The 25,048-nt window shown below is 40.0% G+C and overlaps 1 protein-coding gene across 4 annotated transcripts in view; it reads right to left on the bottom strand.

The window, feature by feature from the left end:
- The window catches only part of Opa1 (OPA1 mitochondrial dynamin like GTPase), a 73,794-nt gene that overhangs the window by 14,182 nt on the left and 34,564 nt on the right, over nt 1-25,048 (bottom strand). For all 4 annotated transcript variants that reach the window (XM_034514946.2, XM_034514943.2, XM_034514945.2 and 1 more), the window contains 10 exons: nt 24,651-24,715; nt 23,890-23,966; nt 19,233-19,398; nt 17,221-17,373; nt 16,851-16,959; nt 16,204-16,283; nt 12,733-12,873; nt 9,393-9,509; nt 8,557-8,650; nt 8,054-8,164 (listed from right to left, as the gene is read on the bottom strand). In XM_034514946.2, the coding sequence (XP_034370837.1) occupies nt 8,054-8,164; nt 8,557-8,650; nt 9,393-9,509; nt 12,733-12,873; nt 16,204-16,283; nt 16,851-16,959; nt 17,221-17,373; nt 19,233-19,398; nt 23,890-23,966; nt 24,651-24,715 (1,113 nt within the window). The remainder of the gene's footprint in view (nt 1-8,053; nt 8,165-8,556; nt 8,651-9,392; nt 9,510-12,732; nt 12,874-16,203; nt 16,284-16,850; nt 16,960-17,220; nt 17,374-19,232; nt 19,399-23,889; nt 23,967-24,650; nt 24,716-25,048) is intronic.

Genomic DNA, 25,048 nt, shown 5'->3' with positions numbered 1-25,048 from the left:
GAGAGAATACACAGAAACATAACATGTGAAAAAGCAGGGCTGAAGAAGAGGGAGTGGGTTCAATTCCTAGCATCCTCATGGCAGTGGTCTGTAATGCCAGGTGCAGGGATCCAGGGCCCTCTTTGGTCTCCTCAGGCTTGAGGCCTGTATACATACACTAGGCACTTACATACACGCTGGCAAAACACTTGTATATAAAAAATAAAAAAGTAATCTTTAAAGAAAATTTTGAAAAGCCTTCACCCCAAGTTTACCTTTATGATTTCATTCTAATAATGCTCACCAAGGAAATGATAAGCATGATTAGAAAAGGAAACAATTCTAGTATGCATCCTGGCTTCTATACTAGCACATAAATAAACTCATTTTACAGCAGTGGTTCTCAACCTGTGGGTTGTGACCCCTTTGCCAAACCTCTATCTCCACAACCATTTACATTATGATTTATAACAGTGGCAAAACTACAGTTATCAAGTAGCAACAAGATTAATTTTATGATTGGGGGTTACCGCAACATGAAGAACCATATTAAAGGGTAGCAGCATTAAGGAGGGAGAGAAGCAGTGCTTTAAAGTGATAAAGTACACTGGTTGGGGTTACATAACCCTTTAATCCTATCCCTGGAGGCTGGAAGACAGAGGCAGGCAGATTTCTTTGACTTTAGGACCAGTCTGCTCTAAACAGTGAGTTCCAGGCCACTCAAAGCTACACAGAAACACCCTGCCTCAAAATAAAACAAACAAAAATCCTCATTATAAATCCGATTCATGGATTATTAAAAATAACATTGCTGACTATTCTCATTTATAACCATAACCTCATTTATAAGAATACCTTACAAATTACCATTTATAAATGTTTAATCATCTAAAACTTCTGCCTATAACACAGAGCAGAGCCTACCTCTTAAGTGCATACTCAAGGTAAAAAGGATTCTTTATGTTTTTCTCAGTTGCTGTCACTTTCCCCTTAGTATGAAAGATACCTTCACAATGGCAGAACTTACAAAATAACTTTTATCTAGAAGATGTCTTAAAAAGTTACTAGTAACATAAAGCAGAAATGTTTATTCTGTAGGAAAGAGTACCAGGCTTTCCTTTTCACAAACATACATATCTAGAAATAACCGCTTCACAACATTTGAATGCCAAAGAAAATGTGTCCCGGTAAACTTAAATTCTTAATGTTGGAAATTTATTAAAGTGTTTTTTTCTTTCCTGTGGTGAATTGGATGGACTAGCAATTAGGGAATCATTGGGGGCCCATAAATCAGTGGTTTCATACTGTGAAAGCCAGACCACAAGAAGTCAGGAAGGGAGTGGCTGGACCAGCATGAATACAGCAAGTGTGAGCTGCTCACAAGGGGTGGAACAAGAGCTTCTGGTGGGACAGAGAAGAAAGGTCTCTAGCACCTCTAGTCTCCCCCTTTGAAGTCCAGAGAAGGCTAAATAAAATCAGTATTAGAATAGAGATCGAGCATTCACTGACCATGTATGATATATACCACAAGGTATAATAAATTCATAAATGAACCAAATCACCTTGCTGGGTGGGTCAATCATAACAGACATGACTGCAGTTTCTCTGAATGATTATTCAGTTATGTAGTGGGAAGGCAGTATTCTTTCGGCTCAGTTACACAACCATGGCAGTAGCTAAGTATGCTTTTAATCACTGAGGGAAGGCAAGTAAGCAGGTAGGAGGAAAAATATTGGTTTAGGTGACATGGTAATGACCTAGAAGAAGCCATAAGAAAAAGAGGGGCAAAGCCTTTTATGCCAGAAGCCAGGAAAGGTGAAATAGCATTGGAGCGAAAGAAACAGCAAGAGGGCTGAGAGAGAGAGGTGAGCCTGGCAGTCACAGTCCTGATTGCTCAAGCCTTCTGCCTGACTACTCTGGAGCTCACTTTCTTTCTTTTTATTTAAGTGTATGTGTAAGTGCCTGCATGTCTGTGTGTGCACCATTTGTGTGTCTGGTGCCCAGAGGCCAGAAGAGAGCGTAGGGGTCTCCTGGAGCTCGAGTTATGGGTAGTTGTGAGCTGTCTGATGTGAGTACTGGGACCTGAACCTGGGTCCTTTGCAAGGGCAACAAAGAGCCATTTCTCCAGTCCCCTCTTTCTCTCCACCCCCCCCCCCTGTTTTCTGTCATTAAATAATATTAACCATGGCAAGCAGAGTTCTCATAGTAAACATGATTCTGCTGCTGAATAGCAGGTAATTCAGAGACAAAACCCCTTCATATCTGTAGTCTCTATAGCCAAGTTTTATCGTCACAAGTGAGTGTCACACAGCCAAAGACACAAAGGTTGTATCCTTGCTCCTTTCTAATTATCAAGAGAAAGCACAGGATGGCGGATAAGAGGAGGCTGGGAACGTGAAGAAACACAAAGAGGAGCCTGAACAGCATTGTATGCGCTCAAGAGAAACAAACTCTAAGTTTCCAGTAACAATTGCTTGCTGTCTGGGAGATGCTCAGGCATCAAACAATAAAGAACAGTCAACAGAGGCAAGAGGCCGAGCACGCTGCTGCTCTCCTGCTCTTTAATCCTTCTGAGCTCTGGTAAAAAGGCCAGCTGTTGCCACCTCGTGTAGGGTAGAGGCAGTCAGCAGAGCAGATTAACTGGGGGTGGGGAAAGGGGATATTGTAAAATTCTAAATTAACAGCCACTTTGATTTCACTGCTTTTAATATGAACGCTATTCAACTACACCATTACAATAAGCCTGTACAATGACAGCCAGAATTTACTATTGTTTTTATATTTCATATATTTTAATTTTATGTTCATATTGGTAAATATGAAGAAATATACAGAAACTTGGTAGAGAATATTTCAACACTCTTAATACTGCTCAACAAAAACCCAATAGAATAACAGCCAGTTGAAATGGAAAGAGTTAGTGTATCTCATGGCTGGACCTTAGGACTCGGTATGAACACAACACACTGAAGAGCTTTAGTTTGGGACCTGGGGCTGTGGTTCAGTTGGGAGAGTTTGCTGAGCATAGGCAAAGCCCTGGTGGATTCTGCCTGGAACCCTTGCTCTGAGCACTCAGTAGGTGGGAGCAAGTTGAGCATGAAGTTCAAAGTCTTAGATACATAGAGTTTGAGACCAGCAGGGGGGGAACATCCAGGTTTTGGGCACCTCCGATTATAGCGGGACCTGGCAGCCTGGAGAAAGTTTACAGGTCAAATAAAGACAGGCTTCCTTCAGTTCATCTATTGACTTCATATGCATGACTTCACCGTGCATATATGTTGTTTCTTCAGATGTTTTCACAGAGTAAAAGTCTCAGTTCCAAAGCTCCTTCTGTGGCAGGAAGGACCAAGGAAAAGAAAAGGGCACATCACTGCTGATACCAGGGGATTGTCTCTCTGACATACCACTATGTACACATCCCAATACAAAGGGTAATTGTATACTTTCCAAAGCCTTGAGTTTTGTCCTCTAATAAATTAAAAGAATCATCAGATACTACGTGTTCCTAAGCCTCCATTTTTTATTATGAGGAAAATAACTATTTTTACTCTACAAGGCTGTGGTAGACCCCCAATGAGAACTTAGGGAAAGCAGTCCCCAGGCTCTAGACAAGTGCACAAATATCAGCTCACATCCATAAACAACTTCATGTTTTGCACAGAGCTAGAAACTTGTAATAGAAGTGGGAAAAGAATCCTTTCTTAGAACAAGCTGTCTAAATGAATGATTGCTAGCATCCCTTTAATTCCTGGCTATCAGTGAGTGTGCATACACAAGGAATAAAAAGTGTAGCCTGAAGCCAGGTGGTGGTGGTACACACCTTTAATATTAGCATTCTGAATGCACAGGTAGGTGGATTTTTGAATTCCAAGACAGCCAGGGTTGTTCCAAAACAACAACAAAGTATAACTTGGGTCTCAGAGGACACGAGTTAAGTAAAAGCATCTCACCATGTACTAAGGAAACTTAACCAGTGTTAGTGTGAGCAGGGATTAAATATCCAAGGTAGGAAAAACAGATCTCATAATGTTAGCACTGTTATTTAATATGGTGACAATCATAAAATCAAACATTATAGAAAGGACAACTTTTGCCACCCAGAAGAAAGTAATTTTAAAAGAACTTAATTTTGATAGATATGCACACTACTAAAAATTTCATAGGTAAGGGCTAGAGAGTTGGTTTAGTGGTTGCTTTTCCAGAGGCCCTGAGTAGTTCAAATCCCAGAAACCACATGGTGGCTCACAATCATCTAATGCCCTCTTCTGGCACACAGACAGAACACTAACACACGAAATACATAAATCTTAAAAAAAAAAAAAAATTCACATGCAGTCCAAACAGCTATCTTCACAGTTGGTTCTCCATTTAGACACTAGAATCTGTTGAGTTTGTTCTTACTACAAAATCAAGATTGTCATAAAGGTCACAGGGGCTGTTTATACACGGTGGGGAGAAACTGTGACTAGAACTGAGGCAGGAGGATAAGCTGTGTATCTCACTTAAGTGTCCCATGAGGGACTCTGTCTTTGGACATCATCAGAGTATGTGTGAGTCCCATTTTCTGTGTTTTCACATGACACTGATCATGTATTAGCTAGAAACAAACTGTTTCCTTTTCCTGTTTCGTCATAAAACAAGCCAACTCCCCCGCCCCCATAGAAACGCTGTAACAGCACTAAAGAAACATCATCTCTCTAGAAACATTTATGTAATTAGGCTTCATCACATCAAATGTTGATGTATAAAGCTGGAAGCAACTACATTCCCTTAAATAAATCACAACTGAACAATCATGTCTTTGAAACCAACACAGATACAGTACGTCCAAGACACAGACTGCATTTCTGACTGGTTGCTCTCAATCTGGACTACTGCTTCAGTCTTGCCTTTCTTTGATGTAGCTGATGCCCTCAGGCCAGCTATTCTGTAGACAAAATTTACCTATGGTTTTTCTGATGTACCGCCACATCTAAAGTCATTTATCTTTAGTAAGAACAGCATTCCATTAAGTGGCATAGAATTTTGATTTGACCATATGAATAAGGTGGTGACTAATCAGATTTTTTTCCATGATACAGTTACCTTTTAAAATTAACAGGTATTTTCTTTTAAAACAATCTTAATACTAGGTCTTTTCTGCTGAGATATTTTGGGTGGTAAGATAAACATTCAATTCCTCACCACTAATTCCATCCCTCCGCCCATATAATTCCTAATTCACAGATTTATGTTTCATTCAATAAGCTACAATATGTCACTGTCTGAATCACCTGAAGTCTGCCCAGTTGCAGCATCAAACAGTGCCTGTACTGTGTCACATGTCACATGTCATTTAATGACATGTCACACATTAAATACATCCTTATTTTATACTCTAAAGAGTCCCAGGCTTATCCTGTCCTTCCCATGCTTCAGCTATGAACACCACTGTGTGTCCAAGAGTCCTGATTTCTGTCAACAATCCTCCTGACACAGACGTGGGCTTTATTCCCATTTCTTTGGTCTTCCTTACTGAATCTTGTTGCTTCACTTTGGTAGAGATGACACACTACTTAAAACTGTACTTTAATGAACAATCAGTTGGTAAATATCCAAAGTGATGAATGATTGAAAACCAGGTAAATTTATGATTGGCAAACATGAATGTTACGAACATTTTAGTAAACTCTATGTGACACCATAATTCACAACTCTGAACTTATACTTACATCTCTCTACTGCACAGCATAAATCCCTATGCTATATCCCAAATACATCTGCAATACTAGATACGTTGTTCCCTAGAATACAGCCGTGACTAATAAGCCTAGTGAGTAGTCTGGCTGGACGCATCCCTGACTGTACTCCCAGTCCTTAGACCGAAGAGAAGCAGTGCAGAGAGGGGTGTTCAGGACTTTAAACCACGGGCAGTCATGGCTCATCTCTTTTAGTGTGACTGATGACGCTGAGTCATGGGTGAACCCCTGCTTTTAAGGACATTATTTGGAACATTAACACCATAACTCTATTTGCACAAAAGTCACAAATCACTTCAAGGGGGTCTTGTGACTGCTTACTTAGGAAAATCACCAGAACGTGGAACTTAGCTTGGCAGAACACATATCTGAGTTAGTAATATACTTTCTTTAAATAATCAAATTACAACTAGAGAGTAATGAGAGTGTGCAGGTTCTATTAAAAGACATGAAAAAGCACATCAATTTTCTGTCACTTAAAAATATAGAAGCTGGTAAAAATTCATTGAATTAATTCAGTCTGATAGCTATATCCCAAAGGGACACAGAAATTATACACACTAAGCATAGAATTATAAGTCAGGAGCTTCCAAATGCTTGCTGAATGGACTTCCTATGAATCACCACAACAGGCATCTTACCAATACAGAAGCTTTGTGGGGATTCCCTGTGTAAGATACAAGAGAGGAATAGTAAACCAGGCTTGCACACAGGGCTTCTGCAGCAGCACAGACTTAACTATACTTCCAAAGAGGCAGGAAACAGCCAAATATGACAGAAATGGAAATTGGGAAAATGAGATATATACATTAAAAAAAGGAAGGAAGAAAGAATAAAGTAAGAGTCCCCAGAGAAAGCAATGGCAGCACAGACAATCCGAAAGAGAAAGCCAGGATGGGGCGGTGCAGATGGAAAAGGGAGAGCAGGGCTGAGGCCCAGGCACAAAACTAGGGAAACCCTGCCTGGCTCTTCTGGATAGTTTCGTGACTGACTACAGAACTATCAACTCAACTTAAAACTGTTCCCAGCCTTGAAAACCTTCTTCCTACTCAGCGTTTTTCTTTTATGTCAGAAGACATATAAATTTAAGTACACTCTAAAATGAAAAAGTTTCATAAGCTCAAAGAAGGGACACTTATAACTAGCTAGACCCAGTGCTGACTACCAAGAGTTACATAATATGTTAATGTGTCTCTGATCACCCAAGCAAGTATTCACGCTAGTAAGTTACCAGCATTTAAGAACCAAGCATGTTTCCAACAAGCAAGGTTGTGGGTGGGATGCTATAGGCCTAAAGCCCAAGCAGAGCTAGCAGGGGATGGCAGCCTGGTCCCATGGTGCAGGTCTGTGTGGGGTAACCTGATGTAGGGTGTTGGAATACAAGCATGATGAAGAGAGTTTCCAGGAAAGCCTGGTCTGGCTTCAGAGGAGAGGACCCATAGGAGATAAGTGAGGGAGAGAATATGGGCAAGATGAGATGCGGAGATCCCTGACACAAAGGTCAGGTCATGAACCTGGGGAAAGGAATTTGTCAAGATTAGCCTCTCATAGGATGCCACAGCGTGCAAGGTAAAGGGGACATGGCACAAGGTGAGGCACTGTGGTGGTGGTTTGGTATAAGACAGCTAAGATTCCAAGCTGGATGAAAAAAACATTTGTGTACTGGGGACGGCAGCAAAGTTTGATTATACATTCAGAGGATTCATCAAAATAAGTATGTTAAGGATTCTAGAATAGGTCCACGCTGTTAGAATTACAAGTGTGGAAAAGAGCAAGAACAAACCAGACAGAACTATATACAACTTGGAACAGTGAGCATCTACTTAAGAGTCTTCAATAGATACACAAAATTAGGAGTAGGCATGCATGTACACACACACACACACACACACACACACACACACACACAAACACACACACACAAACTTTCTACTGAGAAGATCCAAGAACTCATATTTCACTAACAAGTATATCTAGTTCTCAGACCTTGATTTCAAAATACCATTCTAAAACAAAAACAGAAGGAAGAAAGTTAGTAAGTTTTGTTAGAGATTGAGCCGGAACATTGTGTTATGTGATGAACGGGGTCTAAGGATTAGCTATAGTGACAGTCTGATTTTGAGAGTTGCTAGGAGAACAATCTTTACTCCTAGGAAACACACATTCAAGTATTTGAAAGTGACAAGACTTTAGGTCAAGGTCTTATTTTACCAATTCAGAACAAAACAAGTTCTTTCTAGGTAGCTGTAACTTTTCCTTAAGCTGGAGAGTAAATGGGAGCCGTGAGACTGTGGCAGGGGCCCGGGAAGCCGGGGTGGGCAGGAGGACAGACTTACTGAGGTCTTCTGCCAGCTGCACTCGTTTACCAGTGAGCAATTTAACCTTCTTCTCAGCGTCGTCAGCAAAGTCCTCCAACACCTCCTTAACGTTTTTCTCTAGCCGCCTGACTGTTCAAAGTAAATAAGAACCCAGAAGGGCAGTTTTTATGAATTTATAGAATGAAACATTTCCTGATACAAATGAAAATTAAGCATCACCATGTTAGTTCTTCCCTTGAACTCACATTCTCACTTTCTAGTACATATTTCAGCATAAACCTTATCCAGAGTCTAAGGATGACATGTTCTTAAGCTATAACAGACAGACATACAAACTTCAAAAACACAAAGCAATGCTCAGGACGCCACTCTTTTTATTATAATTTTTATCTAATGGAAGCAGATTTGTAGCATTTTTTATCCCTATCATTTCTAATTGTAACTTATTTTTTAATTAACATTTCAAAGCAAATTATGATCCTAAGGTTTTTCTAATCAAGCTGTTTTAGGAGTTATCTTACCTTCAGTGTTCGTAAGTTGCTGCCTTAATGTGTTGGCAGTGATGGCGAGCATGCGCTGTATCCGCCAGAACAGGACCACGTCATTGCACTCCAGCTGGAGTAGTAAACCATTAAGAGGATCAGATGAAACGTAAAAGCAAAGCCTGTATTAATTACATAGAGCTTATTTCCTAAGGTTTAGTAAAAATATCAGTGTTTAACACACACACACACACACACACACACAGAGAGTTCTTTTGGCTGAAATAAACCCAGGAAAGCACTTAGAAGCTTCAGCTTAGTGACAACACAGATTAACAGAGCTTTTCAAGGGCTATTTTAGAACATTTTTCTTTATGAGAAGATGTCAAAATGCATAAGTGTGCTGCCACCTAGGGGTTACTTTAAAAGGTACGAGAGCTATGTCCATTACAAGAACTTCTAGTTCTTTTAGAGAAAGCAAAATTTCAGTGATGTGAGGAAATAATTATGACACAAAAAATGCATTGTAAAGTAGTATTACTATATGGTCCCCAGTGCACATGCCAATGGCTATGCTATACGCACCCTCTTCTTAAATATACACACAAAACTGTTTCCTGTCACTCTGGGGTACAAGAGATTGTATTTTTCCACATTCTTACAGTTCCTGATGATACACATAGAAGTCAGTTACTGCTAAACTGGTAAATCTCTAACAAGATAAAAGATAAACTTATTCTTTATAAGTTACAGATTCTTTTCTTCCAGATGCTCAAGGGTTTAAAATTCACAGTAAAGCTGAAGTTTACTTTTTACCTTACCATCTTTCATCAATTATTACTAAAATTTACTTCTTTTTCTTTGTGAAACCTCACCTCAGAATCTATAAAATGCCTCTGGTAGTAATAAAAACCTCTGCGACAAAGGTTACAATGATTTAGAGCTGTTTTTAAGAAATGTCTTCTATAAACTTGATGCCAAGTATCCTTAATCTAAAACGAGAAAAGAAAAACCAATGTTATAATAGATGTTGACCACTAAAAAGTTGTAAAAGTATACAAGATTTACTTTTAAAAGTTAACTGAGGGGCGGATCTCCGAGTTCGAGGCCAACCTGGTCTACAGATCAAGTTGCAGGGCTCAGAGAAGTCTTGTCTCAGACAACAAAACAGAAAAACCTGTTGCCCAGCAGTGGTGATGCAATCCATTAACCTAGCATGCAGGAGGCAGAAGCAGGTAGGTTTGAGGCCAGCCTGGTCTCAGAGCTATTTCCTAGACAACACAGGCTACACAAAGAAATCCTGTCTTAAAAAGGAGTTAATTGAAAGCAATAGCTTTAAATCCACTTATATAAATTTTCAAGTCAGATATTAGATTTACTAGTTTACACACTTCAAAATCTACAAAGTTCTAAGCAAGCATGTACTACACTCAAACTGTACTCACTGTACAGAGTAGGTTGGTAAGGGGTGATCTTTGCCTAGCTAGCAGTGGGGAAGGCAAGGCAAGAAGAGTCTAAAAGCCTTGTCTAAGGACAGAGTTAGGACCTGGACGCTCGTCTCAGACCATGTCCACTGACTGACAACAGTCAGGAAGCAACCCTTTCTACTACGTTGCAGTGTTACAACAACAGGGTCCATACCTCTGTGGCACTATGGGCTGCCGGAGCACGTACTGTCTGTGACATCTAGTAATAACAGTAATGCTAGAAGGCTGAACAAACACCAACCCCATCCAGGAGATGAAGAAAGCTTGAGTTACCTCAACTGAGTTATCAATGACTAAAGGGAGCAGTACTAGTAACACAATCCAACTGCTGAGAGGCCACACCCCTGACATCTCAGATGTAACTAGAAAAAAACAACAACAAATTAAGACTTTCTTTTTTTTAAAAATGTGTTTTGAGAAACTACCTTTCCTGTTCTTTTTGAAAGATTTATTTTATGTATATGAGTACACTGTTGCTGTCTTCAGATACCAGAAGAAAGAACAGTCAGTGCTCTTAACCACCGAGCCATCTCTCCAGCCCAAATTAAGACTTTCTTGTCTGCAGAAAGTAGCAACCTGTCCCACTCTACTTCCAATAGAAGCACCACTGCATTAACCTAAGAGTCATAAGATTAGAAGTGTCAGAGCACACAGAGCTCGTGGGACCAGACTGTTCTGCACATGGGAGTTTTGGGTGGGATAATCTTGGAATATTTACATATATGCTTGGAGGTAGGATAAAGGTCTGAACACAAAATATACCTTACACTTACATATACCTTACACACATAGTCTAAAAAACAATGTTATGTACTAAAAAACAATGTTATATACTGTATACCTGTATATTTTGAATATCACCACATGAAGAATTTTCTTGTGACATCAAGCTGGAGTGGAAAAAGTTTCAGGTTTTGGAGCATTTCTATTTTCCTTTGTTGAATTAGAGTGGGTGCTCAATTTGCATGGCCTCCCCTCCACCTGACTCCCTGACAGGTTTCTCTGTGCAGCCCTGGATGTCTTAGAACTTGATCTGTAGGCCAGGCTGGTCTCAAACTCACCACACCTAGCTTCATGAACTTTTACTAATGAGAGTTAGGACCATGTAGACAAATTAGATCTATATCCAACTAAAAATCTCATGTTCAATGCATAGATAATGTGACATCATGTTCAATGCATAGATAATGTAACATGAACAGCAGCTTAAGCACTTCAGGCTCTCACCAGGTTTCCTGTCCTGACCTCAGGCAGAATTTAAAGTAAGTCCAGACACATAAAGGCAGATCTTTAAAACTAATCACAGTGGCATAGAAGGTTTTCAGGTTGCTTTCCTCACTGGATGTATTTTTCTAATTGGGTTTCACGTAAAGTTTTTTTTCTTTTTCTTTATGTGTACAGGTGTTTTGCTTTTATGTCTGTCTGTCTGTGCACCACATGAGTGCTGAGCCTGCAGAGGCTGTCAGACACTCTGGAACTGGACTTAGGGATATTAGTTAGATGATTCCAGGAATCAGACCCAGGTCTTCTGTGAGAACAAGTGTTCTTAACTGCTAAACTGTCTCTTCAGGCCTTAAGTTAACCTTTACAACATTTCAGTCCACTATATTTGCTGTTGCTGGGTGGTGGTGGCAGAAGCAGAGGCAAATGGTTTTTATGAGTTTGATGCCAGCGTGGTCTACAGAGTGAGTTCCAGGGCAGCCAGGGGTACTCAGCCAGAGGTACCAAAAAAAAAAAAAAAAAAAAAAAAGCTGCAAATAAGTATTATGAAGCTAAGAAAAAGGTGGTCTAACATGTAGAATTTATTCTCATATTTATCAGCAGGAATGAGGAAAATGAGATAGGATCCAAAGGTCTTATCCAATCCAATAAAATATTAAAATGCATATTTCCCCCCTAAATCTACTTCATCTACTTCTTCCTAATTGAGCTACATTGACTATAAACATTGAAATTACCTATGTTGCTGGGAATGGTGGCATTTACCTTTAATCCTGGCATAGAACTTACATGAATCTTTCTAAGTTTGTGGCCAGCTTGGTGGGCCTACACAGTGAGTTCTAGGACATCCAAGGCTATACAGTGAGGGAGGCCTTATCTAAAACAAACCAACCAACAAACAAACCCCCTATTCCCCCAACACACACATAAATATCTGTTTATATGAATGGACCATATATAGACGAAAGTGAATTGTTGTACTCTAAAACTGTAAAACGGAGCTGAGGCAAGGTCTGGATGTCTTTTATTCCTTCTGCAGGAACCCAAATTTCTAAATCTGAATTTATGGAGTTCCCCTGTAAGAAGCAAATGAAGTTAAACTTGCTATTCTTCATAGAATTGAAATGACTATCATTAAGACAGTAAATGTGCACATGAACGTAGCAGAACTGGGCACTCGGATCTCTCTGTAACTCATCAGAGGCAGGAATACTGCGCTGTAAGGAACACTCATTTAGAAACTGGACCTCCATCCCCTTTCTTTTTCTGAGCCAGCCTCAGTTTGGAGCAGAGGATGACCTTCAGCTCCTGCCTCCAGATTCCAAGTGTTGCACCTGTCACCACATCCGGCTGGCCATGGTATTTCTTGTTTTTTTTGTTTTGGTATTTTTGGAAAAAAAAAAAATTTTTTTTTTTTGAGCTGGAGCTTGATCCCAGGGTCTTGTGGTCGATAGACAAGCAATCTATCTCTAAGGCAAATCACCAACTCTTTGGTAATATTTCTTACCAAGCTTGGATCGACGTCAACTCCTCGAGATTCCAGGTTCTTCCGGACTGTGGTAATCTCATCACTTGCAAGATAGGCTGGGTGCTCATCATTAACCTTCAGCATCTTTTCCAATTCATTCTTGGTTTCATTGTGAACACACTTTAACAAGTTAAAAGAAGGCTGTTTAGACAGTTCAAACGTTGTACTTGTGGATACAGAGGCCCATTTTAATAAATGTATTACTACTGCATTACTACTGTTAGTTACAGTAAGATATAAACTAGGAGGCCTATGAACATAGAGCCACTTGTCTTATGAGTGATTAGCCCAGAATCTTACTCATGCACAGTGTTTTATTGGTGAAATTAAAGCACCAAGCTCCTTAGGACAGACTTTTATTCTTGACTGTAGAGTATAATTTTTGGGTAAGAAAAAGTGTCTATGTGGGCCCATGTGGGAAAAAGCAATATTCTATAAATGCCTATAAGGACTTAGACTTTGTGAACTGTTTCTGTTCTAACCAATGAAATATCATGTGAGTAGCTCGATGCTTTTCAAAAGAAGTTCTTCCACTAAAGAACTCATACTTCAAACTATTCCTAAAGTACTCTTAATTCACTCCAGCCTCTTCTTTGCAACATATTAATTTCAGCAAGAAAGAAAATATACATATTAGTTTCAAAATAAGATTCTTACATTTCTAACTCAGTTTATCTTGTTCTTTTTCAATTCTTTATTCTGACATGGATGACAAAAGACACGAGCTTCACATCACTAATAACATCACTAGTCTGTAAGAAAACTCAGCAGCTGTGAACCAAAGTGCAAGTCTCCCAGGCCACTCACACAGCTCTATCCTGAGAATGTGTGGGGGCAGGGCCAGGCTTTCCCACCGACACTCCCATCACCACGGATCCACTGTTAACAAACCCTTTCAAAGAAAACTTCTCATTTACCCTGGCTATCTGTTCCACTAAGACAGTGAGAATGTTTCACACAGTGGGATTTTCCTACACAACCACAGAAAGGTTACATAAAGGCATAAAATAGCATGGGTTCTCATTTAAACACACACACACACACACACACACACACACACACACACACACATTTTTATTATTTGTGTGCCTGTGTGTGGTGGGTGTGTGTTTGCCACCCAAGTGTGGGTGCCCACAGTTCAGAAGGCAGCACAGAGTTCCTGGAACATGGGTTCTGGGAACTAAACTCCAGAAGAGTGGAAAGAATGCCTAACCACTGAGCTATTATCTCCCAGCTCCCTGGGTTTCTCATTTTTAACAAAGGAGAACCTTTTCTTGCTAAGTCTTGTCAGCCATGAAGGCAGAAGACACTGCACACAGCTATCTAAACTGACCTGGGCTCCCCTCCGCCTCTTCTGAATTATGCTTCCCACTCAACCTCCTAGGTAAGAGGGGCACAGGAGAACTCTTCAGCTGGGAGTGGAAGGATTAGGGAAAGAGAACTGGGTTCAGTCAAAGTTTAAGAAAAAAGCAAAACTGATACACAAACTCCTTCCAGGTGATTCTGGTGTCCTTTGTCCTCTATCTAAACTACCAGCCTGAATCTTTCATATGCTACCCCCAACCCAGGGTAGGGGTGGTAGTGAGGGCTCATCTAGGAAGGGTTTCCAGATTCCTCTTCTAAGTGTACAGATCCTTTGCAATGGCCTTGAAATGAATTTATTGCTTCTTCTACAGGATTCTGGAGAAATCCAACTATGACCAGAGTTGTCTCATCTCTCTCTGTTTGCTAAGAGTCTATGTACCAGTAGTTACTGGGGCAAGCACTGTGGTCAATCGATTGTTTTGGAGGCTTCCTGCCCAATGTTGACATTATCTGCCATACACCAAGGGTTTCTGTTTCTTCCTACGCCCAGGCCATACTCCTCTGGTTGAGAGCCCAGCAAGCTCTTTCAGACAGACCTTTTCTCAGCCCAAATGTACAGCAGTGACAACAGACATGCTGCTGGCTCAGGGTCATGTCACTTAATATAGGGAGCTAATGAAACAAGAAGTGTGGGACACTGGAAAAGAAGCAGGGCTTCCATCATATATTTCATTAATTTTATTTAAAATGTAAATAAAAACAAAGAAAAAAGGGTATGCTCTGTGGGAGTATTTGATTCTCTTTACCTTTACATTTTCCCACATTTTAGCATCTTTTTTGCTAATTAAGCAGATTCAGTGAACACAGGAAAAAACCAGCAAATGGACTAGATGCCACCTCTTATTTCGTTATTTATTCATTCATATATGTTGATTCTATATTCTATTTATGCACTTCCCTTTAAGAACTGAATACCTTTAATCCCAGCTCTCAGGAGGCAGAGGCAGGCTGATCTCTAGAACTTTGAGGTCAGTCTGGTCTACAGAACTAGTTCTAGGACAGCCAGGGCTACACAAGGAAATTCTGTCTCAAACAAACAAGCAAACAAGCGGCTGTAAGGGAATAAAAAGGGTTGTGGGGATGACACACGTTTTTCTCCAGTTTTTCAATTTTTAAAGCAGTTTATAATTAGCTCTGCCACTTCGTTCTTCTGAAGTGCTCGCTCCATGTTCACTGAAGGATGAGTTCTAGCAGAACATATTTAGTTTGTATGCACATTAACAAAAATTACTACAAAATATATAATAGTTTAAATATGCATCAACAGAAAAATCCACAGATAATATTAGAAAAAAATCTGTATTCTTCCTAACCACAATTGTCACATATTCTTTGATTCTGTTTAATGTTTGTTTACAACTGCTCTTCATTTAAAATGATTTTATTTATTCTACCTTGTGTGCATGTGTTTTGTTTGCATGTACATATTATATATATACCATATGTATGTATGTCAGGGCCAGAAGAGGAAGTCAGCTCCCTCGAACTAGAGTTACAGACAGGTTGGGTGTGAGCTGTCCCTTGGGTGCCAGGAACGGACTTAACCCATTTGTTTATAAGACAGCAAGTGCTTTAACCACTGAGCCATCTCTCTAGCCCAACTATTCCTTTTTTGAACCTTAATTAGGGAACTGAAGTGAACAAAGCAGTCACCACAAAGGAAGTACATTTTCTCTTTTTTAATCTTTTAATAAAACAGATTAACTGCATTTTAGAAATGTAACTAAAATGCTAAAGAATCTTGTAGAGCCATGAGAAGACTGGGTACACATGTGTGACTGCTACATGCCCTGTGCTGTTACTCTTTACCTTGTTCCCTTCGATAGGCTTTCCCAGTGAACCTGGAGCCAGGCTGGCAGCCAGTGGCCCGAGAGATTCTCCTGTCTCCACCCCAGAGCCTTGTGGTCATAGGTGTTCGTGCTGCCGTGTTAAGAGTCTTTTGGGGTAGCCTGTCATGTCAGTAAGAGGCTGAAGCAGAACTTCTGTGTGTTCAAGGCCAGCAAAGTCTACAGAAAACCACACTGCCAAACCATATAAACCATGAGCAAAACTCCGGCACGAGAACACAGGCGTTTGTGTTCCTACCTGTTCTTGGGTCCGGTTCTTCCAGTACATCCACCTCTTTTTCCAGTCTGGCCCAATCATATTTTCAATAGCATTTTCAGCTTCAAGAAAGGTAAAAATTAATTCAGTAGGAAGTTTATCGCTTACCAAGGCTATGAATTATAACTAACAATGTTCATAAGTTATTATTCATAAATGCTGCATTAATATGAAATTAATTAAAATAAAGAAACATTTTATATGATTGTTCTGATATTAGTATGGCAAAAGTATGATAACTGCGTGGTTAAAATCTATGAGTACAATTGTTTACAGAACTCCTTTGTGTAGGAATACATATAAATATCTGGTGTCCAACTTATTCTCTTTATGAGTCACACGGAAACTGACAAAAAAAATCCCACAAATAAATATTCAACTGTAGTCAGGAAAAAGACTTTGAAATGTTAATTATGTACTAAAAATTAATGAACTGTGTATCTGTATATATGACACATGAGTAAAATTGGAAGTGCACACACCACAGTGCGCATGTGTGAAGGTCAGAGGACAACTCTGAGGAGTCTGTTGTCTGTTTCCACTGTGGGCTCAGGGATTCATGGCAAGTGTTTTGCCCGATGATTGTATTTCACAATGCTTATAACCCAAGAGCTCCTGTGCCTACTTACTGTCCTTGAGACGACCTTGAAGTGCCTCCTCCATGAAGTAAATGGCCGAGTCCCACTGCTGCTTATCTGATATGGACCTGTCTTCCAAAGCATTGTGCTGAATGACCCTCTGAAACGGTCAGGGCAGAAAGACAGATTTAATTTATGGTCCACGTGTCGGTGATTGGTAAATATCAAACATAACAAATAGCCACTTAGCAGTAGGTTATTCCTACAGAAAGGCAGCAGCTCCTTTTGTTTGGCTGCATCTGTCAGCTTTTTATCGGACAAATGAAGTGGAGTCTCTTGTGGCTGAAATTCAAATGCCGAGGGCTGTAAAGGTACGTAGGCAGCACATATGACTATGTAAGTTAGACAAAGCTGTACATACCAAGCTATCCTCTGCAAAGTCGTTCCATTTGTGCCTCTTGATACTCTCCTCCTTCACAGCCTCCTTAAGTTTGTCAAATATGTCATCGTGTTCCTTTCCCTTGGGTTCTGTCATAAAGCGGGAAAATTCCTCTTGTAGGGTCTCCCAAGCAACCTAGATATAAAAGAAAAGGCTATATTTATATAGCTTACTCTTATTAAATATGCAACATGAAAAACTATCATAAAACCACGAAACTGTTACCAGAAAATGCTTGTTCACTCATAAATGTATGCACATTAATAAGAAGACAACACAGCTGGGTGCAGTGGCACATACCTTTAATCCTATCACTGAGGAGGCAGAGGCAGGTGATCTCTGTGAGTTCAAAGCCAGCCTGGTCTACAGAGTGAGTTCTAAGACAGGCGGGGTAACACATAGAGGCTCTGTTTAAAAAAAATGCAGCCAATTTTAAAAACTGAGATTTCACAAACACATCTGGACCTCCAGTGCTTGAGAATACCTGAAATCAAGTCACAGTTCCAAGGACGTCACTTGCTAAGCTGAGCAGGATTGGCTCCTCTAGGTGAGGCCTACATCCAAGTCTGCCAACACATTTACTTCCCTTATTTTAAGCAGTATCACATCTGAGCCTGCCTGCTGCTGCCACAGAACTCCAAGCTGAAGTTGTTACTCACTGAGCCAGTCATCTTTACAGCTCTGCCTACAAGCAAAGATTCATATCAAAGCTTCAAGTACTACAAGGTATTTATGATTCAGCTTTGTGGTTTGGCTTTTATTCATTTCGACTGTGAAAGGAAGACCACAGGAAAAAAGTGATTACAACTGAATGCACACCTAGATGGTGGGGGTGGGGGTGGGGGTGGGAGGTGGGTTTGTTCTGTTTGTTGTGCACTTGAGGCAAAGCCTCCCCAGCGTTAGGGTCACAGGCATGCACCACCATGCCCCGTGTGAGACAGGAATGAACCTGCAGGTTTGTATCCTCAGCAGCTCCACTCATTCCGGGCAGAAAGCAGAAAGACAGAATCACTGGTGCTATGAACGATAACTAGTTTCACCACTGCAAGTTTTGGCCATTTGCAAATGTTCCTTCTCGGGACACACCCAGAACACTGTGAGGTGGCAGCAGCTCTCCAATTATTTTCATGGAAAGTCAAGAAATGACCAGAGTTCAGAACATGCAATATAGGCAAAGGCTGCAAGGGCTGCTGGGATCAGATATGTATAGCCATTCTAGAGGCCGGGAAAGGTGAGAACAGTGCTGAAGAAGTCAGCCTGGGCAGGACACCCAATGCCATTGCCAAGGCAGGTATGAAAAAGAAAATCACTTTTAGTATTGACCCCAAGTTTTTGAGCAACTCTTGAGAGTCTAGGCAAACTGGCTGGAATGAGAGGCTGGACAAGTGTTGATAATGTAGATAACCCTGAGTGGTTACTAGAATGGGCTAGGTGTTTCCTGAGTATTTTATATAGTAACTCATCTAATCCTGATAGCAACCCTGGCAGGAAGGCTGAGCAAGTAGGGCAGCTATCAACTTTCATGTGGTTCGGCAAAGACACCACGGGACAGAAATGGATTCTTTAAGGTGCTTTTATTTTGGAAATGATTCCTAGACAAAACTAGTAAGACCCAAACTTAATGCATATGTAAGCATTATAGGTCCTGGAGAATATGTAAAAGCAGTAATGATTAGTTTATTTAAAGGTACTCCTTACAGAAGTTCAATTCAGAGGTTTAAAATATTTCACCTTCAAGCCTGTTTTGCTGGTTTTATTAAATGCTATCTCCGGCAGGAGAAGCAAGACCTTTAGGCATCCTGATTAGTAAACTTTCTTATTAGCAGTAAATGAGAACAATGCCAAGGTTAGCCCCAACAGAGAAGCAGGAGCAGAGCACACATGAAGTGTCACGGCTCCAGAGAAAGACAGTGACTGTGAGGCAGACAGACCCACAGTCACAGCTCCTAGAGCCTCCAGACAATGCTTCTTACCCATTTACACTATATCCTAACCTCGACTGCTTTATTAGGAAGCTGCTTGTCAGTCCACTGTTTAAGCTTGATGTCCACTGTGGTGTTAAATGTTCCCGAATTCATGGTCTGGGCAGCCGGGAGGTAGATGTTCTCAATCACATGCGTGGACACTCGTTCCCACAGGGACTGCTGAAGGATTTCCTCCCTGAAATTGAAAAGATGTTTCAAGAAAGCCAATATAGCATTAAATGTTTTAAAAACAGCTTGACTGAAGTCTCACTAGCAGCAGCAACTAACTACACATACTTGAAGGGTTGAAAATTTGGGATATGTATACATCTGTGAATCAGAGGAACCAAGAGAAACGTCTCTCTTTAGATGTGTAACCACAACTTGCTGTTATTACATTACTTTGTATTTTCTATACCTTTATACAAATGTAATCAGGCAGCATGTACTGGCCTACCTACCTTCCTTAACCCAATATACTTATTTTGAAATCTGTGGTGTATGTATTACCATTTCGCTTCTCTTTTGTTTGCTTGTTTTTCCGAGAGAGGGTTTTTCTGTGTAGCTCTGTCTGTCCTGGAACTCACTCTGTAGACCCGGCTGGCCTTGAACTCAGAGAGATCTCACTGCCTCTGCCTCCTAAGTGCTGGTATTAAACGCTTGTGCCACCACACGTGGTTCTATTTCACTTGTTTTCATTGCTAAGCACCATTAATTGTGTCCACTGGCGTATGTGTGCATCCGTTCCTGGATGGTCATGGCGAGTTCTAGTTGCTGTCCATTCTAAACAAGCTGTTGTGGGCATCATCACAAGTCTCTGTGAGGATGCATGGTTTCCCTTTCTGTGGGACTCATCTAAGGCTGGAATGGTGAATATGTGGCAGTTTTTTGTTTAGTTTTTAAGCACCCCCTCCAGCCCTCGGCTAAGTTCCCACCAGCAGAGAAGGAGGGTCCAGATGCTCCCCACTCACAGCTCTGCCTCACTCTCAGACTGTCTAGTGAGTTTACAGCGCCGTCTCTCTGTGGCCTGACGTGTCCAATAAAGAGCCGTTCTGAGTGCATTCTCATGTGCTCAGTTACTTAGTCCTAACAGACACTTTAAATGTTTACTGCGGAGTCCGAGGCAGAAAGGTTTTGATATAATTTTTACAATTTAACAAACTGTATCAGAAAATATAGAGGCATGGGATATCACCATATAAAAATTGTCAGCCGCTACAAATATTTATATATTAATGTTCATATTGATTAGAGACCTGTCTGCTCCTGACAGCTTCCTGTCATGGATTCTAAGAAGAAATTGAGCATCCTTGGAGTTACTCCAGTTGTGTGGTAACAGCCACTAGGCAAGAATTGCCTCTCTCTATCTACAGACAAATTACTGTCCAGAAAAGGACATACATGCACAATAGTCGACTGATTATATCTGCCTAGACAGAGTAATCAGTCCTTAATAATCCTGCATCACCAAGGTCTGTCAGATGATTCTGGGCCAGAAGGCTGAAGATTTGATGCTCCAACGTTCGGTAGTATAGGGGCTTTTCAGGTGTTCAGAGGTCTCTATAAATTGGCTAAGTTTTAGAAGCTATGCTTTTTGCTTCCCACAATTATAGTTAACTCAGTCATTCTGGATTTCTGACGGGGTTTTACCGTAAGAGAAAAGATTTGAGTGGATGGTCATCAGCTGACATTCATCCTAAAGCCAGGTTCAGAACTAAATGTTTTAGTTAAAAAACTAAGTGTTTCCTTGCTTACATGTTCTCTTGAACAGCCTTAACAAACTTGCTCACAGCTCCTGTTCTGTCTCTATGAGAAAGCCGAGGACACAAACATCCACATTTTCTTTCTTCCTCTTACTGTCTGGCTCTGCAATCCCCTTGCTATCGTCTTTACTTAACACAAATCCACTCTGTAAGTTTCACATTATGATACCATAAATTTCAGACTCTTCACATTTGAATTAGGGTATTCGACTATTTTTTCCTCACCTTTGTTTCCATCTTTTAAACTAATCAAAGTAAACTTAATACTTTTCATCAAAAATTGCATGCATACCACAATACTGGATTCCATTAGAGTGTATTTCTATAAAATCAGCTAATTATTGGGCTAAAAAAGATGGTTATGTGTTAATGACACACTAGTATCTCATTTAATGTCAGTAGCTAAATTTAAAGATCATGTATATTGCTGGACAAATGCACAGTGTGTATTTACACTGTAACACATTATATTTCAGATCGAACCCTAGGATTTCTTAAAATATGACTAAAGTATAAAGAATGTCTGTAAGTAAATAATAAATTATCCCAATTAGGACACTGACTATGTAGTCCTAGGATTTCAATAATTCACAGATTTAAGGCATCCATCCATGTAATGTCACTACACCATTAAGTAATACTAAGAAAAACTTCTAAGACAGCAGTTCTCAACCTGTGGGGCGTGGCTCCTCGGGTGGTAGAGTGAGCCTTTCACAGGAAGAGTCTAACAGTATATGCACATCCAACATTGTATGCATATTTATATCACGACTCATAACAGTAGCAAAATTAGCTATGAAGTAGTAAAAATAATTTTATGGTTGCAGCATGAGGACTGTATTTAATGGCTGCAGCATTAGGAAGGTTGACAACCACTGCTCTAAGGTGATCTCAACTCTGCTACTGAAGCATCTTTGGTATAATGTAGTTAAATCCATTGCAGCATGAACAGTGAAGGCTGGGAATGGCTAGAGGTCATGTGATCAGGTAGCCAGGGATTCTCGGCCACTAGGCCTTGCAGTTCTCAGCTGTGTCTTCTCTGCAGAAAATATCACTCGCTGTCCTTTCACAACTCTGTAAGTCCCTTGTGTATTAAACAATGCTAATTTTATTTATGGTAAACAATTAGCTTGTAGAAGGATCACATTTTTCTTACCATAAATAATATTATCAGTTATAGGCTGTTTTTTCCTTTTGGTGATACTGAAGAGAACCCAGGCCTTGGCTGGCTAAGCAGGCACTCTACCACTGACTGTACACTCAGTCCATTAATTATGATTTATAAATTATTTGTTATGTATATTAGTCTCATACAACCTAGGAAGGCAACTAGAATTACAGTATTTTAATTTTACTCATTTTTATATTCTATTTTATTATATTTTGTTGTTTTACATATATTTTAAATTTACTCAGGTAGATATCTATTTATCTGCATCTCTTGAAATTTCAAGAGCTAACAATTACACAAAGTCACTGAACTGGTTTGAAATATAAATAAGAAACACAATAGTTTGTGTCATATATGTTTGATTTGTCAATTTGTAAAAATAAGATCAGATATCTCTTCTTAACAAGAAGAGATTAAATATTTGGCAAATATTGTTGACTTTAAGAAAGAGGGAGCACCACTGAGGAAGGAAGGGGCCAAGACTGGAAAACTGGTGAGGACAGATCCACACGCAGGGGCCGGATGCTGGTGCTGTGACGCAGTGAGACAGTCTGCAGCAGAAGCACTAGGAGACTCCTACCTACCTACCTACTACCTACCTACCTACCTACTACCTACCTACCTACCTACCTAACTACCTACCTACCTACTATCTAACTACCTACCTACCTAACTACTACCTACCTACCTACCTACCTACTACCTACCTACCTACCTACACCCGTCTTGAATTGTGATAAGGATATTTTGTGTCAAGAGTGATACATTTTTAAATACCACAGATTTATTAGAAGATAACTGAGGCATGAGTAATTTGTTAATTAAAATACACTTAAAACTCTCGAACTTTCTATATATAGTTCGTCTGAAGTACATGTAGTTTGTCTTGCTGTTGCTACAAGGTTACTCATGGAGTACAGGCTGCCTGAGAATTTCTGTTTGTCCTGCTTCCGGCTCCTGTGTGCTGGGATTTCAGATATCTGCTACCATCTCTGGTTTTGTCTATTTGCTTTTAATGCCCTGTTCCAATAAGTTTAAGAATGCCTATATTTAAATAAACATAAATTGAAGATGATAGCTTCCCATAGGATTCATATGACCAATTTTCAAAAGGATCAATTTACTACTTAAAAAAGAAATCTAAGTAGGAAGCAATAAAAAAAAAGTGTACATAGTGGGTCTGGAGAGCGGGAACAGTGATTAAGAGCACTGGTGGCTATATCAGAGGACACAAGTTCTAGTCTGAGCATCCATAGGGAAGCCACAACTGTAAGCAACTCTAGTTCTAGAGGTCCAGCGCTCTCTTCTGGCCTCTGTGGGCCACAGACACAAGCAGGTAAAATGCTCATCCACATAAAATTAAACAAATGTTACTATGCACAGCTCAGCACATACAGGTTACAGAAATCACCAGTTCTGCTCTGGAATGAGAGCTAAAAAGCATATACTACTCTTCCTCTACAGAACAAGGTTCCCTAGGATGCTATTATGTGGAAATGACTCTATAGAAACCACAAGTCTGTATCTCTTAAGAACAAGGAGAAGATAAGCTGAAGACAAACCCAGATTCAAAAGAATCCTTGAGTAACCTTCTGTGCAGACATTCAGCTGACAGACTATAGCTGCAGCTCTATTTCAAGGAGACACACTTCCTTCTCTGGCCCACTTCGTTTTGAAGGAGGAACACAGGCAGGAATACCAACTGCTTTCTTGTGTGTCAGAGAGAAGACACTGAGAAAACGCGCCCACTCACCAGTGCTTTGGAGTGACCTGGCTCAGACTGATGACTTCATCCAGGATCTCATTTTTAGCTTTTTCAAACAGTTCATTCTAGGTAACAGAGATACAAATTAGCATTATCATAAGACAATCTATTTGTCCTGTCATAGCCTTCAAAGACACCCAAAGGAGGGCACAGATAGGGTGCTTGACTAAGTCTTGGTTTGAAGATGCAAGACTAACAAATGACCTTCTAGTCTCCTTTAGGAATGTCATTACTCAGATAAAGACTGAGAAGCAGGCACACTGTCTACCCTTTCAAGTCTCACTGCAGGTTTTTAAACACAACATTTCCACACAACAATGGATAAAGAAGCAACACACAATTCAGTGATCAGTAATAGGAAGTTAATGCTAGGTCTTACAGCTAATGCTATTTTAAAATCAAAGAAAAAAATATTTAGTTCCCATTAAATAAACCATATCTCCAAGGTAAATACCAAGAAAGTAAAAAGCTAATATATAACTAAAACCAAAAATTATATTACATAGGCATATATCAATAAGACTACTAAAAATATTCATAACTTTCTCAGAAAACATTTTAGCATGTTTTAAATCTTATGACTCCTAATTATTTTAAAATGTTGTAATAGTTATTATTGTAGAAAAGACAACTATTCCAGGTAATCATCATTAAAATCACAGCAATTTAGCTCTCCAGGTCAGAAAGAACTCTGAAAGGACACAGTAAATTAAAGTATATACAAGACCCATGGGCATTTGGATTATTACCCTGTCGAGCTCTCGCAGGCGAGGGTAGTTATTCTTCCACTCCGTCTCTAGGTTAAAGCGTGTTGCTGTGGAGAAAGGAAGGCGCTCAGGTCCAACTGCTCCATCTTTCAGACACAGTAGTTGAAGGCTACTTCTCTAACTCCTGTATTAGCCAGGTTTCTGAGGGTGCCTGCTCTGACATTCTGAATTGTATTATTACAGTTGTCTAAACTATTTTCCTTACTTGTAGTTTTATCTACTTCATTTTACAGCTCCACAGCTGTGGCAGTGTAGTGCCACTGCTAGGAAATCAAGGTCTGCCAATGTAATTTACATCATGGGTCTAATGCTACAGACACTGGTTAGATAAGTGACTCTGCATCTTTGCCTTCTCTTCTGTGAAATGGAAATAAAGATAA

This window comes from Arvicanthis niloticus, chromosome 12, assembly GCF_011762505.2.
Source record: "Arvicanthis niloticus isolate mArvNil1 chromosome 12, mArvNil1.pat.X, whole genome shotgun sequence".
NCBI classification, from domain to species: Eukaryota; Metazoa; Chordata; class Mammalia; order Rodentia; family Muridae; genus Arvicanthis; species Arvicanthis niloticus.
The sequence above is the reverse complement of the archived record's forward strand: the minus strand, read 5'-3'. Positions and strand labels throughout refer to the sequence as shown.